At 42.5% G+C, this 18,997-nt stretch overlaps 1 protein-coding gene across 4 annotated transcripts in view; it reads right to left on the reverse strand.

The window, feature by feature from the left end:
* Window positions 1-18,997, reverse strand: part of DOCK8 (dedicator of cytokinesis 8) — a 206,189-nt gene that overhangs the window by 42,441 nt on the left and 144,751 nt on the right. For all 4 annotated transcript variants that reach the window (XM_032866561.1, XM_032866560.1, XM_032866562.1 and 1 more), the window contains 5 exons: window positions 17,660-17,809; window positions 15,769-15,882; window positions 11,052-11,207; window positions 8,849-8,988; window positions 2,754-2,923 (listed from right to left, as the gene is read on the reverse strand). In XM_032866561.1, coding sequence (XP_032722452.1) covers window positions 2,754-2,923; window positions 8,849-8,988; window positions 11,052-11,207; window positions 15,769-15,882; window positions 17,660-17,809 — 730 coding nt within the window. The remainder of the gene's footprint in view (window positions 1-2,753; window positions 2,924-8,848; window positions 8,989-11,051; window positions 11,208-15,768; window positions 15,883-17,659; window positions 17,810-18,997) is intronic.

Here is an 18,997-nt window from a genome sequence, read left to right on the forward strand (position 1 = left end):
AAAAAAAATCCCTGTTATTAATTGTACTGCTAAATTGCTACTGTCTCTAGGAAAAAGCAGGCAAATAAAAAAGACAAAATGCTCAGCAAAAGATTCAGCTGGAAATTAATTTTTCAAACTGTAAAAATGAAAATTTTCAAAACTTTCATAACACTTTCCTGTAATATAATATTTTACAATTTTTTTCTAAGTTTTTATTTAAATTCCAGTTAGTGTAATAGTGTAACATGGTGTAATGCCTCAGGTGTGTAATATAACATTTTTTATTCTATTCATATGTTTTAAATAATGACCAAATAGAAAGGAACCCATAATTACAGAACTAATCTGTTCTTTATAAAATAACAAGCTAATGTCACAAATTCGGCAATCATGTATTAAATTTCAAATGTCTGAAATGTTAATTTATTATCTGTAATATGTAATATAGATATACCTATGTTTATATGTAGGTCTAGATGTCTGAGAACAAAAAAAGGCCCCACCACTTGAGAGGCTGGTTTTTTACTACCAATGACACACAAAGTTTTTGCTTAAGCGGTTCTTAGAAAAGTGTATTAAAACACTTGCAACTCATTGATTCGTTAAAACTCATATTTTGTTATGCTTGTCAACATTGTAAGTATTTGGATCTTCAATTTTACAGGAAAATTAGATTACAAACAGCATATCCTTCTGCTAAAATTCTGAAAACAGAACTCAAATATTTTTAGAACTCAGTGTTTTAAAATAATAGCTTATTATTTGGGGTTAAAGGTAGCGGAGTTCTTAAACAAATGGTAAAATGAATAGCCTGTGGCCTTTATGTAAGATCTGATAACATTATCAGATTTGAGGATGCATTCTTACTTCTCCCAAATACCCACAGGGTCATGGTTATAAAAGACAGAGAGAAGGACATAAACATTTGCTTTCATAGCGTTTTATGGTCTCTCGTTTCATCCTTATCACAACCCTAAGATGTAGACATTGTTACCACATTTTTACAGCTGAGGAAAGGTGAGAGAAGGCTCTGAAAGGCTGAGGAATTTTTCAAAGGTCATGTGTAGCCATAAATGGGCTAGAGTTTGAATTCAGCTGTATCTTTTTTAAAAACTATATCCTTCTTAGTGTATCAATCTACAGATTCCATATGTAATAGGTAAGCTATATTAGCTCTAATAATAGAATACTTTCACTGTTTTCCCACTTGTCAGCTACATCATGACTATAAAGGTCAAACCCATACATCAAGAAACCACTGAGATTTAAAAGTGCTGAAAAGCTCTGATCCAAAGGGACTGATCTGGGAAATTCTCATCAACATGGACACACAGGAGAATGTGTGCTAAAGCAGTTTTCTGCTTTGGGAACAAATGAGTCATAGGTCTTTAAATGGAACTTTCTAGAAACTTTCAGCAAAATTCTGGAAATGGTCTGCAGGTCACTGGCTGCACTCTGGATTATATCCTTAAATCTTTAAGACACCTCTGGGCTCAGTCTGGACTCCAGTCAGGCCCTATCAGAGAATGTTTACCCGCTGGGCCAAGCTTGCTCTCGTACATCCCTTGCCCATTTCTGATTCGTCTTTGTTCCCTAACGCACACTGTAATATGTAAATAAACTCAGGAGGTACACAAACTCCTTTAGGACAATTTATCCTTTCCTTTTGCTGAAAAATGAGAGATACTGACTTCCAACTCCAGAATCAGCCTTTTAGGACCAAAGGCAAAATTCCTCTGCCATGGCAGAATTTCCTAATATGGAAGACACCATGATTACCATGATTTTTTTTTTTTTTTTCAAGACAGAGTTAGAGTTGGGAAAGGCAGAGGAGGAGGAGAGAATCCCAAGCAGGCTCCACACTCAGCACAAAGCCCAACACGGGCCACAATCTCATCACCCTAAAATCGTGACCAGACCTGAGCCAAAATCAGGAGTTGGATGCTTAACCAACTGAACCTCCCAGATGCCCTGACACCATGATATGGAACAATCGTTTAAGGACGCTTGAGTCTGCTTCTTTCCTAAGCCATTCTTAAGAGAAAAGACCAGGAACACCTTATTTCAATGCCTTAGAATGGTGATCTCCCAAGGGAATAATTCTGTTAGTATTTCATCCTTTGTGATGGATGGTCTATAAAGTTCATCATATACCAGCAGATGGGTGAATGAGTGAAAAAATGATTTCTAAATGAAAAACTGTAAGAGACTCTTAATCATAGGAAACAAACTGAGGGTCGCTGGAGGGGAGGTGGATGGGGGTATGAGGTCACTGGGGGATGGACATTCAGGAGGGCACGTGATGCAATGAGCACTGAGTGTTATTATATAACACTGATGAACCACAGGACCTGTACCTCTGAAACCAGTAATACATTATCTGTTAGTTAACTGAATTTAAATTTTGAAAATGCTGAAAAGAAACACCACGCAGGACTATGGTTCTTTACAAAATAAACAGAAAACTTATTGGAACCAAAAAAAAAAAAAAGAAAGAAAGAAAGAAAGAAAGAAAGAAAAGAAAAGAAAAGAAAAGAAAAGAAAAGAAAAGAAAAGAAAAGAAAAGAAAAGAAAAGAAAACAAAACCCAGACCCCCCAAAACCCCAAAAACTTATTGGGACTCATGTAAAAAAGTTCTGAGAGCACTGGTGTGGGAAACTGCTCACACAAACCCATCAGCACTAGAACTAAGAGCGGAAACTTCATTCCAGTGGGGCACCTGGCAGGGGCCCCCTTCATTCAGTCCCTGAAGGACACAGAGGCATTATCACCTGTAAAGTCATAGAGTTGCGGCAAAGCATCCAAGATGATCCCAACCAAAGGCAGGTAGAGAGCAGCGATTTTGACCTTCACTTCCGGTTTGACACAGCGCGGGTCCAGGTCGTGAGAGCTCAGAAGGCTGTGGATGGCACTGACTGCTTTCCTTTGCACTTTGCTGATCCTGACACAACACAGAAAGCTAGAGGTTATGGTGAAAGGAGATCAGCCAAAATGCTCTTAAACAACAAGGAGGGATCAGAACGCTCCTGGATCATTGGGGCGACGTGAAAACCAAGGAAAAGGAGGGAGAAGTGTCTAGAATCCAGAAAGAGACTGCCTGAGTTCTGTTCCTGGGCTTGATGTTTCAAAGTCCACCATATTGTAGCATCTGGTAATCCATTCCTTTTTATTGTTGAGTAATATTCCATGGTGTGGACAGAACACATTTTGAGAGAGAGGGGTGGGCTGTGAAGTGGGGGAGAGGGGCAGAGGGAGAGGGTGAGAGAAACTCCCAAGCAGGCTTCATGACCAGCGCAGAGCCTGACACAGGGCTCGATCTCACAACACTGAGATCATGACCTGAGCCAAAATCAAAAGCCAGATGCCTAACACACTGAGTCATCAAGGAGCCCCAGATCACATTTTAATACCCCATTCATCAACTGATGGACGTTTGGATTATTTCCACTTTTTGGCTATTATAAATTATTAATGTTGCTGTATTATTTCTGTAGAAGTTTTTGTATGGATATAAGTTTACTTCTCTCAGATATCAAGTTTACTTCATACCTCGGGGTAGAATTACAGGATTTTTTTTTTTTTAAGATTTTATTTATTTGACAGATAGAGATCACAAGTAGGCAGAGAGGCAGGCAGAGAGAGAGGAGGAAGCAGGCTCCCCGTAGAGCAGAGAGCCCAATGTGGGGCTCGATCCCAGGACCCTGAGATCACGACCCGAGCCGAAGGCAGAGGCTTAACCCACTGCACCACCCAGGTGCCCCGAATTACGGGATTTTATGGAAACTATATTTATCCTTCAGAGGAATCACCAAGCTGTTTTCTTTTCTTTTTTAAGATTTTATTTATTTATTTGAGAGAGAGAAAGCACAAGCAGGGGGAGGGGCAGAGGAAGAGGGAGAAAGACAAGCAGATTCCTCACTGAGCACAGTCTGACCAGAGGCTTGATCCCAGGACACTGAGATCATGACCTGAGCCCAAGGCAGATGCTTAACCATAGGAAACAAACTGAGGGTTTGTTTTACCAACTTAACCAACTTAAGCTTAACCAACTGAGCCACCCAGGCGCCCCACCACCAAACTGTTTTCAACAGTGAATACACCATTTTACAAGCCTCCCCAAGTTTCCTTTTTCTCTCTGCCAACACTAGTTCATATTTACCTTCTTATTATGGCCATCCTAGTGGGTATGAAGGTGCTATGGACCATTTGTGTCCTCCCAAAATTCGTATGTTTAAACCTAACTCCTAACGTGATGATGGAGGAAAGGCCTTTGGGAGGGGATCAGGTCACGAGGGTGGAGCCCTCATTCATGGGACAAGTGCCCTTATGAGAGACCTCAGAAATCTCCCTTGCCCTTTGGCCATGAGAGAATATAGCAAGAAGATGACCATCTGTGAACTAGGAAGTCGGTTCTCATCAGATACTGAATCTGCCAGCGCCTTGACCTTGGACTTCCCAGCCTCCAGAACTAAGAGAAATAAGTTTGTGTTGTTTAGAAGCCCCCAAGCCTATGGTGTTTTTGTTACAGTTGCCTAAAGGAACTAAGCGAGAAGGGGTATTCATGATGGTTAATGTGGTTGAATACTTTTCTCAGGTGCTTATTGGCCATCTCTTCTTGGAGAAATGTCTATTCTGATCCTTGCCTTCTAAAGAACTGAGTCACTTGTCTTTTTGTTATTGAGTTGTAAGATTTAAAAATTATATAAAGAGCAGGGAGCCTGGGTGGCTCAGCCAGCTAAGCCTTTGACTCATAATTTCAGCTCAGGTCATGATCCCATAGGTCACAAGATCAAGCCCCCTGTCAGGCTCCGTGCTCAGTGGGGAGTCCTCTTGGGATTCGCTCTCCCTCTCCCTCTGCCCTTTCCTTCACATGCACGTGTGCTCTCTCTAAAATGAAAAAATAAATATTTTTAAAAAATGAAATAATGCACACAAATCCCTTATTAGGTCTACAATTTGCAGATATTTTCTCCTATTCTGTGCATCGTCTTTTCATTTTCTTGATGATGTCCTATATACCACAGAAGTTCTTCCTTTTAAGAAATCTAACTCACCTATTTTTTTTCTTTTGTTGTGCCTAGTTTTGGTGTCAGATCTAAGCAGCCATTGCCTGATCCCTCTTCATAGGGATAATGAGGATTATCCCTATGATTCATCTAAGTGTTTTGTAGTTTCAATCCTTACATTGAAGTCTTTGATCATTTTGAGTTAAGTTCTGCACATGGTATGAGATGGGAACACAACTTCATTCTTTTCCATGTGGATACTCAATTACAACAGCACCATCTGTTGAAAACACTGCTCTCTCCCCCTTGAATTGTGTTGGCACCCTTGTCAAAAGTCAATTGACCATAAATGTGAAGATTTATTTCTGGACTCTTAATTCAGTTGCATTGATTGATAGGTCTATCTTTATGGCAGAACTACTATTGCTTTGTAGTAGGTTTTGAAATCAGGAAATGTAAGCCCTCTGATTGTGTTCTTTTTTAAGATTGTTTTGGCTATATTGGTTCCCTTGAATTTTCATATGACTCTTAGGGTCAGCTTGTCAGTATCTGCAAAGAATCTAGCTTGAATTCTGAGAGGAGTTGTACTGAACTTATAGATAAATTTGGGGAGTATCACCAACTTAACAGAATTAAGTCTTCTGACTCATGAATACATCATGAGTCTCCACTTGTTTCCATCTTTTTATTTCTGAAGTGTTTTATAGTTTTTGGTATACAAATCTTATATTTCTTTTGTTAAAAAATATAGTCCTATGATTTTTATTATTTTTTTGATGCTATTCTAAATGGAGTTTTCTAAATTTCATTCCACATTGTTCACCGGAAGGATATGGAAATATAATTGATTTTTGCATATTGATCTTGTACCTTGCCACCTTGCTGAACACATTTATTATCTTTAATAGGTTTTTAGTGGGTTCCATAGGACTTTCCAAAAACAAATCATGTCATCTGTGAACAGAGATAGTTTCACTTCTTCCTTCCCAACATGGGTGCCTTTATTTCATATTCTTGCCTCCTTGCTCTGGGTAAGGCTTCCAGTACAATGACAAGTAAAATAGAAATAGTAAGAATGGATAATCTTATCTAGTTTCTGGTCTTAGAAGAAAAGCAATCAGCCTTTCACTATAAGTACAATGTTAGCTTTGGGTTTTTCATAGATGCCCTTTCTGGGGTTGAAAAAGTACTCTTCTACCTCTGTAGGATTTGTTGAGTGTTTTTTCAAGAAGGGTATTAGATTTTGTCAAATGCTTTTTCTTCATCTCTTGAGATGATTGAATGGGTTTCATCTTTTGTTCTATGCATTGAGTGTATCATGTCAATTGATTTTCCCAGTGTTGCGTTGGCATCTTGCATTCCTAAGATAAATCCTACTGCAGTGTATAACCCTTCTTATGTGCTGTTGAATTCAGTGTTCCAGTATTTTGTTGAGGATATTTGTATCTAAAGTCATATTTTAGCATTCAGTTTTCTCGTGATGTCTTTTGTCTGATTTTGGTATCAGGGTAACGCCGGCTTCATGGAATGAGTTGGAAAGTGATCTCTCCCTTCTATTTTCTGGAAGAGCATGTGAAGGATTGGAATTAAGTCTTCAATCAGAGCTGCTAGATAATTTCCACATGCTTGAAAAACACTAGGGATTTAAGACATGTAGACATTTGTAGGCAGCCCCAGGTAAGGGGTTTTAGGGAGACTTATTAGAAACTAAAGCTATGGCTCTTGCACGAGTCCAGACACTGAGACGTGTCTCACTGGCCCTTGCCCTTCAGATGGGCAGGTGTTGGTGAGTCTAGTCATTGCCTTGGCAGCGAAAGGAAGTAATGATAAAGAGGAAGGATTGTTCAAGGATATTTTTCTGAGGCTTTAGCCCACATGGTAAACTCACTAATAAGTATGTGACAGTTATTTCTAATGACTTTCCTGGGGAGTAACTGACAACCCAGAAATCAGGAATTATTGTGTTGCCAAAGGAGAGACACTCTTAATCAGCTACCCTCTGGGGGGTAGAAAAGGTGCCGTGTGTGTGTGTGTGTGTGTGTGTGTGTGTGTGTCTGAAGAATGTGACAATTAAATTACTGAAAATTACATGACGTCCTCTGAACATAGGCTTACTCTATTGCTAGTGAAATTACAGCAACAATTTTATTACGAATCAAAATAGATGTCAGGGCTGTTTCCCTTGACATCTGGGGAAGGGAAACAGAAATTAGAGACTTCTACTAATTAAATCCTAAAGAGTACTTTCCGATATCACATGGATCAGTGCTAGCAAAGACAATTAAGGAAAATGCGTGTGTGTGTGTGTGTGTGTGTGTGTGTGCACGTGCACATGTGTCCTATATGTGAAGGCGATTTTCTTTACGCTCCAACCTCATTCTCAAAGCCTTATGGGTCAGGGTACTCTGTGTTGCTGTGGAAATTTAAGCTAGTCATACGGTAGAAAGTTCTACTGGGAAACCTGAGAGGAGTGTAGTTAGGATTGAGAGACGATGAGATAGAAGCTCTCTATGGAGGCACTCGGGACCTGAATTTCTAGAAAGAGGCAAACTTTAGAGAGAAGAACATTCCGTTTCCCACACTGGCCTCCTGGTAGGCAGAGACAGATGTTCACTCGGCGAACAACACGGGCAAAGCACTTATGGTACTTTCGTGATTGCAGTTAACGTAAGCTGAAGGTTCTTCTATCATTGTTTCCTTCTCTAAATTATAAGCACTTAAAGAAAATTTGAAAACTTCCAATTAGACAAAAATCTGTAAACATACAGCAATGCTGCCACTAATGAGCATAATTTATTCCAGAAACTTCTTTAGCACAGCAAGAAAGAGCGGAGGAGTCGTAGGTAGAGGTTGTCCAGGGAGAGCAATGGTGGGGTGTTTAAGGATGTACCTTCTTAAAGGAGATTTAGGACTCAGGAGACCAAGGCTCTGGGTGGATTCTGCTACATAACATTGGGCAAGTTCCTTCTACTCTTCGTGCCTAACCTGAACACCAAAAGGGCTGAGCTTGAATTATCTATCAATGCCAACGATCTCTAGATCTGAGCCCCTGAATGGTGAGTTCTACGGGGGCAAGGAATTTTGTCTCTTTTGTGCACTGATGCACCTCTGATATACTCCAGACTATAAGCATTTGGTGAGTGTTGAATGGAATGTATACTATTTGGAAGGCACTGTTTCCTTCCGTCCAACTGGACAGATGGGGGTTTTCTAATCCTATGGCTCAGGGAGCACAGGGAGAGAAGGAAAGAAGAAGGGGAGGTCGATCTCCATCCCTGTCCACTGACTTCAAGAGTAGATCCTGCCATAGGCCCTGGGTGATCAGGCTTATAAAAGGTGCAAGGATTTATAAGCCTTAGACCTCAGACATCTCTTTTAACCTGGGAAGGTCTCTCTGCAAGAAACCTAATCTGGACACTGGGTGACTGCCTTCCGGTCAGCGGCCACTTCCTTTGTCAACATGAAGCCAAGGGGCACCTTGCTGCTGTCTGTGTACATAGATCACCTGGGGCATGTCTTATAAACAGCTTTGTTCCTGAGTTCACTAACCAAACCATCCCTGGGAAGCCAGCTTAGTAGAAACGGGAAACTCAGTGATTAAGTGGCTGGAAAAAGCCATTTTATGAGGGTTTCCCTCAGTCCCTCATGCCTTTCCACGTTCGTATGAACACCTTTTTCTCAGCACATGAATGCTTCCACTCCTCAGAGCTGGTGAATGGTAGAGTTTTTTGCCAAGTAGGAGAGGTTGGACTACAAACTCTAGGAAAGAGCTTTTGGTTTTTGCAGAGGTTTTTTTGGTTTTTGGTTTTTTTTTGTTTTTGTTTTTGCTTTGTATCGCAATGAACACATCCGCAGCATACCCTTCTCCTTCGGCATCCAGAGCAGCAGACAGTTCCGTAAAGAGAAGACCCGTGAGGAAGTGTTGCTGGCGGTACTCCGGGGTCAGATCGAACATGCTGGCAATCTTCTGGTCCTGGAAACTGGAGCAGGAGCTCGAGTTCTATAAAAATGCAAGGATTTAAATAAAAATAAATAAATAAATAAATAAACAAACAAACCAAGATGCTTGTTAAAAAAAAAAAGAAAAAAAGAAATGCGAAGAGCAGTTCCATAAGGAACAGGAACAGGACTTAAAATCACAATGGCCAGTATTTAAGGAGCCTGGGTGGCTGGAGGGGTACTTTGTAAGCACTTCCCAGAGACAGTCCCCAGGTGGGAGCTGTACCTCTGGTGTCACTTTGTGTTCCCATCCCTGCAGGCAGAGAACTGTCAGTTGGGAAAGATGAAAACAGAGCCCCCAGGGTCTCTCACAAAAGGACTCCTACTCCCTTCCCCACCCCAGATCAGAAGCAAAGATGAAAGCTTCCTTTTGTATCATATCCTTCTATCCATGGATCGGGAAACCCAGGGAAACAGGCACTGTGTCCCATGCTGTGGCTTTGAGCAGGGAATGCTTCTCCTACAAGCTGCCTCCCTGATTTGAGGTCCCTGTTTCCTCCGCGGCACTTCTCAGTCTGGCTTCTGCACACAGCCCGAATTCTGCTGCCTGGGGCTAGCAGGGGAGTCGGGCAGGGGAAATGTCAGAGTGTCTCTGGAAATCCTTTACAGCTGGGTGGGGCTGGACCTCACCCTGTGGGCCCCAGGGTTGCTAACTTCCTGGGGTAGTCAGAAGGGAAATGGGGTAGAAGACTCAGGGCAAAGTTAGCCCATTTGGAATTGCTGCTGTAAGTCTGATCCTCCCCAAGGCACACGGAGATGGTCATGTGGCTGACAACTAGCTCCTGCCATTGGCATAAATGGCTACATTTTCTTTTTTTTTTTTCCTTTTAATTAGTAAGACAAACCTTCACCTTGGTATTAGTCTCAAGGAGTATGCAACAAAAATAGAACCTAACACGGAGAAAACTTGCTTGCTGTCCTGAGCTACTGATTTGTCACCTATAAATGGAATGGGATTGTAAAACAGCATTTCCTTAAAGTTCTTCTAGAGGGCACGAGTCCCTTGAGAAATCTATGGGGGGAATAAAAAAGGTTTTCTCTCTCTTTTTTTTTTTTTAACATTTTGTTTTATTTTATTTGCAGCTTTTTTTTTTTTTTCCTTTCAGTGTTAAAAAAGGTTTTCAATAGCGAAATCACTTTGGGAATCAGTGCTTATTAAACACTTTTCTCCTTCACCCCTTGGGTATTTACAATTTACACTAACAAGCTAGAGATTCTTGGGTGGTCTACTGCAAACAGACCTGTTAACACAGGTTAACAAAACAGGGTTTCAAAAACTTATTTGACTCTGGAATTCTGTATTTGCATAATACCTCTAGAATCTGGGGCCCCCGCTGAACCTAACCTGTGAGAAACTGTTACCAAAAAAGATCGGCCACGTCAGTCAAAGCCTTGTCTCTAAATATTATACAAGTGTTATTTTTTCTGTGTGTGGCAGTTAAAGAACAAGACTCATTAGAAATACATTCTCTATAAAAGAGACTGTCGGATTCATTTATGACAAGGTCTTTTTAGTGCTTCAAGAACTAAATAATCTGAAGTATAATTCAAGATGGATTTATCTTGCACCCAACTGCATTTTACAACAGTACCAACAGAAAGTTCTAGAATAGCTCAAAGATATAATACCAGTGTTAAAAACCACTAGTAGATCATTTTGGAATAAACATAAAGGCATAGGCAATTTCAAGAATTTTATGATTCTGGGGTGCAGAAAAAGGAAAGTGAGCAAAGAAGATGGTCCCCCTCATGTGGAAAGATGATTAAAGCCAGAGAGAGGAAGCTTCGTGGCTTATCTATGAATTTCTAAATTTTCATCATGCGTGTGGTTTCCGTTCTCTTCCTTGCTTCAGCAGGGACGCCTGAGCTTAGGAAGAAACCAGTCGCGTACTGTGTAAGGGGTCAGTTAGATGCGCAACACTGGGTACAGTATTTGGGTGCATCTGGATCAACTGATCCAGCGTGAACAGCTTGATTTTTCTCGTAATGAATAAAACCAACCTTTACAGTAATAAATGACTTGACTAATCAAATCAGAGTTTGAGGAATTCTGGAGCTGATCACCTGGGAAGAGATGGAGGGGCAGGGGGACGCCGGAGCAGCATCGACATTCATAAAGAAGAGGTTCAGATTCAGGTAGTGCTCGTGGCTGCACAGAATTCTCAGAAACTCCAGCCTCATGGAAATGAGCGTGGGAAGGTTGGTGAGCTTGGCCGACAGCTGGGAAGAAGAATGAAAACAGGAAAGACATGTTTATTATAAGGCAAATGGAGTCGAAGCTGGCAGATACAAAAATCTCCTTTCTCTCCAGATTAAGACAATCAATGTAATAAAAATGAATGGGACAGTGCAACAGATGGAAAGTTCTATATTCTGGGGAGGCCCAATGAGTGGTCACGCATTTCTGTTCCCTTTAATAACTCTAGCCCAACTCTGGCCTGGCTCCTTGACCCGACACCCACCCTTGTCACATCTACAGTGCTGTGGCCAATCTGAGCAGCAAATAAGCTGGAGGTATGTCTTCGGGGCCACATAATGTCATTAACTTCACAATTAATGTCACTGTGTCTGAGGAGCTAAATGAAAGGAGTTGACCCCACGTGGGGTCACACAGAATTAACAGAATACGACTGGGTGACTCTCACGTCACAACTGTTCTTTTGTAGTTGCTAATTAAAGTCCCCGATGGGGAGTTCTCAGACCAGTTCCCTAGGTAAAGGCATCACATTACTGAGGAAAGTATGTGGTCCCAGCAAAAAGATTGGAGTTTGCCCCAAAGTAAGAGGGGAGGAAGTGGAAGAGAAAGCAAGAGACAGCTGGGAGAGTCTTTCCTTCAACAAGGAAACTATGAGAAGTACAGGATAGGGAGGATAGTCAACCGCACTGTAGGAACACTGTACGGTGACAGTGGGGACCACACTTGTCATCGTGAGCACTGCGTAATGTATAGAACTGTTGGATCATGACGTTGCATACCTGAAACTAATGTAAGATTCTACTGTTAATTTTACTTCAATTAAAAAAATTAAAACAGAAACCAACCATGCAATAAGCAATGGAAAGCGGACAACAGTGACAAAATGGAAGAGAACATTTGTTTCCCTCAGGTGAGGTGACAACTGAAGACCCAGACTCTGAAGGCAGCTTCTTTTAAGGCAAAGCAGGGAAAGGGGGGCCATGTGGGACCGTGAGCCTCTCAGTTCATCAGCAGCAGCCTCGCGCCCATCATCAGCAACTTCGCGCCCCAGCAAGGGAAACCAAGCTTCTCATCTTTGTGAACGGACACGCCTCCTCTTTGTGGACTCTTGAGAGTGGTTTTATAAATGACATAATTGAAATGAGCAACATATTTTCAGCCATCTTAGAAGAAGCCATTACACTGTGGGTCACTTTGCCTATAGGATCGGTGAGTCTGTAGTTAGACTTTTACTTGAAACAAATGAATACCATTATGTGTTACATAAAAAATAAAATGTGGCTTTTGTGCAACAAAGTTACCAGAACCTATGCTCTTTGTCAGTGTGTTTTGCTGGCTGACTTTGGACCAGTGGAGCCACCAGCAAACTCAACTGATCAGAACTGGATCGCATGCCCCTCACCAAATGGTCCCTCACCAGGAGCTGCTGGGTCAAACCAGTCAGAACATGAAAGCGTAAGATATTTGTCCTTGAAAGAAGGTCACAGTATAGGTATCTTCAATAGGTCCCTTGAGACTTCATTAAAGATGGAAATTTCAAAAATATTTTTGGTGATTTGAGAAGAGAGTAAGATACAGTTCTGGAAACATCCTCCCCCAAGGTCAGGACCCATGGTGGCACTCCCCAAGGGATGGGTGTTCCCTTAGGGCAGGCTGAAGGTGACCTCAAGCAACTGAAAAGCTTAGATCTGTGTATTGTTAGTGACTATTTAAAAAAGGCTGAGATCGGGGCGCCTGGGTGGCTCAGTGGGTTAAAGCCTCTGCCTTCAGCTCAGGTCATGATCCCAGAGTCCTGGGATCGAGCCCCACATCAGGCTCTCTGCTCAGCAGGGAGCCTGCTTCCTCCTCTCTCTCTCTCTGCCTGCCTCTCTGCCTACTTGTAATCTCTGTCTGTCAAATAAATAAATAAAATCTTAAAAAAAAAAAAAAGGCTGAGATCATACCTATGGTCACATGGTCTATAAATGGCAGAAAACATGACAGAATGTTTGGGTGATGGTATGCAAAATGATAAAATCAGAGGACTTTGGAAGAATATAACTTGCCTCAGGAAGGATGCTCACACTCAACCTACACAGCTGGGCTCAATCGCCCTTGACTCGAGGCACTGATCACTGCAGGTCTGAGCACTACGCAATTTATGCCAGCAGTACCCACAGACGTCACTGGCAAACAGAGCACAGAATTAAAACGACAAAGCCTGAACAAATCTAATCCAATTTTGGCTTTTTGTTTTTTAAAGATTTTATTTACTTACTTGAGAGAGAAAGAGAACAAAAGAGGGGGGATGGTCAGAGGGAGAAGCAGACTCCCTGCCGAGCAGGGAGCCCGATGCGGGGCTCCATCCCAGGACTCCAAGATCATGACCTGAGCCAAAGGCAGATGCGTAACCCGCTGAGCCACCCAGGGGCCCCTCAACTCTGGCTTTTGGCAGGTGAGGGAGCTACGGAGGCCAATGTAAGGCTGCCCCAATCACAGAGGCGTAGAACGGCATCACGGGAATTAGAACACAGGTCTCCAGATTCCAAGTCTGAGGATCTCTGGAGGCTGAGACACAACAGAGGAAGAAAGAGAGGGGAAATGAGAAGCAACCCTAACATAGAAGAAAAGGAGAAGACTGAAAACAGAGAGAGAGAAAGAGAGAAGAAAGGAAAGCAAGAGAGAAAGTATGAAGGGCCTGGGCAGGGCAGCCGGCCTCTCCTCTGGATACCTGGTTGGTTTTTCAGTGATGAAAAGTGTCCACATGTGGTAGAGTCTCTCCTTCACTGAACACGAGCCAGGCAACTCTGAGTTGTTTTCCGAATAGGCCCACCCTTGGGCACATCCCCGAGAGCTCGATTTTAGCAAGGATCCTACTTCGTCAGTTTAGCCGAAGTCCCCCCGACCCCCCAGCCTCAACGTCTGACTGATCCCCCATCCCTCATCCCTCACCAGCCCCCAGATGGTTTCTGGTCACCCTGGTCTGCTTTCACCAAGAATCCTCTTAGGGTGGTTCAGCCAGAATCCTCCTCACTTCTGAGGCTTCTGCTTACAAATTTTTTATCCACGAATCCCCCCACCCCGCTCCCTGGGTCGAAGTTCCCACTTTTCCTTGTCTTTGTAGTCCAGTGTCCGGTAGGGTGAAATCCCATTGCAACGGTCCCCACACTTATCTCGATGGTTCCTGAATAAAAGTCTGCCTTACTGTTTAATAAGTGTCATGATTCAATTTTTCTTAAAAGCGGCTCTCCTACCGTGATGTTCAGTATCTCCTTTCTCTATATCCAACTTTAAGTTTTGAAAAACGGATTAATTTATATTTGTAATTCATCCAATGACCTGTTTTGAAAAATATATACACTTATATTTGCAATCCATCTGATGACCTACAGTCCTCAATAGCTAAGACGGAGGTCACAGAGGAAAGGCATCGTCTTCCATCCCTCCATTCTGGTGGAATCCGAAACAGAAGACCCACACAGGGTCAGAAGGTCGGGGCCCTCAAGATGCTGGTGTTCTGGGAATCCTGAGGTTTCCCTAGGATTCTCCTTTTACAGGTCGGTTTCCTTATCAGTAGTTCCTTTGGAAAAGTCATGGTCTTTTGTGGGGAGGAATGGGGAGAACATTTTCTATTACAAATGAGGAAATGAGACCCAGAGAATTTGAATGAATTACTTAGGGTCACCAAGAGATTAACCACGGAGAACCAGGCCTGATGGGAGAGGGTAATTAGAGTTAAGTAGACGTGGCTCTTTCCAACCTGGGGAAATTACATGACTCTTCTAAACCTTGACTTTATCATTTGCAAAAGGTAGAAGATACCTTGGGGCACTAAAGATACTATTTCTAGAAAACATTCAGCCCAGTACCTGGTTTGCAGGAAGAACCCAGCCATGGTGACAGGGCTGGTGACAGTTCAGGGAGTTGGGGGTTGACAGTGGGAGTCGGAGGTGGTGACGGTGCTGGTGGGTCGTGGTGACATGGCAGTGACAGTGGGGGGGGGGGTGGCTAGAGCAGGAATAGGGAAAGAAAGAAGAAGCATCCACCCCAGCCAACCACTATTTATGTGACTACTGTTGGGGCAATTTAAGGGGAATGGTGAACAACAGAAGAATTCTACTTAAAAATCTGAGATGTGGGCACTGCTAAGACACTCTTGGATTGTAAATATTTGCTTTGTGCTCAGTGAGGTTTGGTCTATTTGGCTGATTTTATCAGGGTTCTTTAAAGTCCAAATCCATAAGCACATTTTAATTAATGGCCCTAATATGTGAAAAGAGACCTCATACATTGAATTCTAGACCCGGTCTGAGACCGAATGTGACCATCACGTGATTTCTATTAACTGCTCCAATGAAGACAATCAGAGCACTAACACCTCCCAGTTCTCCCACATTTAACTTGTTGACCCTTCTGTGCTGGGTTGGCAAATGCTCCGGGAATCCCTGCGGCCCAGTGTGTCTAGGGATGTCCATGGCAGAAGACAAATGACATAAAATGATCACGAAACCCAGAACATACAGGAGTTAAGCTAACTTGGCAATAAGCATGACATTGGAAGAAAAGGAACCAGGGACAACACAGCTACGTCTGTGGGACGCTCACCTGGTTACAGTAATGTTTGATGAGGTTAAACACGAAGCCTCGATCCATGAGTGAGAGAAGGTCATACAGAAAGAACGCCAGGCTGATGTTCATCTTTTCTGCCTGTTCATTTTCCTTAAAAACAAAACATAAATAAATAAATAAATAAATAAAAACAACAACAACAACAACTAAAAAAACCCCAAACCAACACCTGAGTCATTTTGCGGGAAACCCTGATCACAAACAACCAGGTCCGCGGTGGGAAAAATTCACTATTATTTCGGCCACTGTCCCTGGGGGAGACACGGGATGAAGCTGGTGACCCTGCAAATACCAGTCAGCCCTTAGCAGGTGCCATGCGTGTGAGGTTGAATCAAACATTTCTTCATTTACGGTTAGTATTTAGATACATTTTTTCCGTCTTTTTTCCCCTACATGCACATTGACATGTACAGAATTAGGCTCATTCTGCGTACACGATGTTGGGCCTCGCATCTTTTCATTCAGAATTATACTAAGGACACCTTCCCGCACGTTTAGCATTTCTTCAAAACCTGTTTTTAATGGCTGTCTCGTATTTTTAAACACGCTTCTACCGGAACTTGGTTGATTCTGGTAACTATTGCTTTGGCAAAACTAACGTGAAATGTACCCGCTATCTTCAGTGAGACAGATGCTTTACAGTTGAGAAAATCTCATCAGGATACAAGAACTGGTTTTTACGAAAGGAGTTCTTTCCCCTCCACTGAGGCAGCGTTCCCGCCCAGGAGAGGTCAGAGTCGCACACGCTAGAGCAAATTCTTGCACCAACGGAGGCAATGACTGCAGTTTTCTACAGGACTTCAGAGCCCCTTGGGAGTCCCTTTTCCATGTTTATGTCCTTCATTCTCAGGAGGATAAATCACTTTTCTCTGCCTCTATTGAAAATAGGATTTCAGAATGTCGTCCTTTTGTTCTGATGGGCTGTTTGCAAATTCAGGCCAAGCTGCACAGCCCCTGGGATGGAGAGGGACCTGACAGAGAAGTTTCCACCGTATCTCTGAGGCAAGTCTGCCTGCCCCAGGGTCCCGCGGAAGGACCACTCTCGGGCAGCTTACGTAACTGTCTGAATATTCTGGGCTTGGAGTCTTCTTCAGTCCTGGCTTTGCTGCTAGCCACGTGGATTTTGGAAACTCTATCAACCTCCCTGCACCTCCTTTTCCACGCCTGCCAAAATGCAGACAGCCCTGCTGCCCTGAGATGTTTCGCCATAAGAAATAACCACACGGAAATCTCCTGAGCATTGGGGACTCAACACATTCTTAATAACAATAAAGGTGTAAATAATGACCACTGCCGCCTCACATTTTACAGTCACCTTCTAAAATGGTTCTACTTCATTTTATTCACTTTGCAACTTCCTATTATGACATAATTTCAAAGACAGAAAAGGTGCAAGAAGAATGTAAAGAACTCCTATGCATCCTTTGACCCGATTTGTTAATATTTCATATTCAGCTACATCATATTATTATATTATCATCATATTATCTACTATTATTATTATTATACTATTACTATTATTACTACATCATATTATCCTGCTCTCTCTGTATATAACAATTGTTTTTTGTTTTTTGGTTTTTTTGTCCAGAGTCATTGACCCTTAGAGTAGGCTGCAAAAATCACACCCATGACCTCATACGTAACACTTCAAGATGGATTTTCTAAGAACCAGAACATTCTCTCTGGGATCTGCATGGACAATCCCCCAGCCCCACCCCAGCCGGTGTAATAACCACACTTAGGTGTCATATTTATTTGCTGATATTTAAATCACTATCTTAAGAGGATGCTTCTTTTTCTCCACTTACAGAAATAACAGACGCGCAAGGGCAAAGATTTAGAAAATAAATAAAGGCCCCGTTACCTTCTGAGGTTTCACTAAAAGGGCTGCCGTCTCTGAGGTGACCACATTAACAATAGTAGTTATGTCATCTTTGAACCGGTCAGAAAAACGAGTCCTCCGAAAATTGTCCCGTTTGTCCATGTTATGCACATACTGCGCCATGCTTTTCACCTACAGAGGAGGCAGGGGAAACTCAGAAATTGGTGAGCTGCTGGTACAGCGGGGAGAAGGGGCAAAGACGTAAAGGAAAGCTCATGAACTGTGGACTTCCTAATGCTTTATCTGCCCGGGTGGTTGCCCAAGAAGACTCTGGACAAGAAATGCTCTTGGGAAGGATGTCCTCCTCTTGACCCCAAGTCAGGGGGCTTCCTTCTTGCTGCTCACAAAGCTGGGGAGCTTCATTCTTTAGCTATGGTGTAGGAAGATTCCCCTTCCCTCAACCGCCCACGGGAAGGCGGAGCTAGATGGGGATCCCGTCCCCTTCCCGGCCCTGCTTGGTGATGGCACCAACACGTGACACAGAAGGAACTGTTTATGGTACTGTTGTTCATGTGAACTGAAGTCACTTCTGTCCCCAAACCACAATAAGGAGAAGAGGGGACAAATACTTCTCTTGAGTTTCAAGATGAAACAGGGAACACAGTTTTCCAAAAACAATTCTTTGTTAAGCTAGCTGGAAACTTAACCACTATTTGCAACATTGTCTCTAGGAGAAGTTATGTTTTGAATTCAATAAGACTATCTTGCTTTATGTATCCACTTAAAGTATCTATTTATTTATTTAAAGGAAATGTATTAAAAATATACAATATACAATATACAATAATATAGCACATTTAAAATCAAGATCATGTTTTGATTTTGGACACCTTCCTGAAGCCAGGAGATCTGTGAGTAATACAAGCCCCTTTGACACCATCTGAGGTCATGTCTCCTCAGGAACACTCTGTTGGGCAAGGCTGGGAGTTCTTACCCTTGGATGCCTAACGTCTGAGGCCATGTTCATGAATGTCCCTAGGCTAGTCAGAGAGTCATGGCAAAAAGAAATGGCCTTAGGAGTTAACTGCCCACTTTTGCCTGAAGATGACCTCCTAGGCCAAAGCTGGAAGAAGAGGGGACAAAGCCAGTTATATGGAAAAAATGCTCTCCAATCCTATGATGAGAGCTGAAGTCACTATATGGGAGAACTTCCATGCACGACCAGCAGATTTCTGGTTCCAAGAATCCAGGGCCAACAATTTTCATTAGCATTGAGACAAGCAGAGATAAAAAACAAAGAGATGGTAAAACAAGAAAAGGATAACAGACAGGCTTTATGTGTTTTATGTTTTCAGATGATACCATGGCCAGCTCGGAGGA

The sequence above is a fragment of the Lontra canadensis genome, unplaced genomic scaffold (assembly GCF_010015895.1).
Source record: "Lontra canadensis isolate GAN:19392208 unplaced genomic scaffold, GSC_riverotter_1.0 scaffold31, whole genome shotgun sequence".
Lineage (NCBI taxonomy): Eukaryota > Metazoa > Chordata > Mammalia > Carnivora > Mustelidae > Lontra > Lontra canadensis.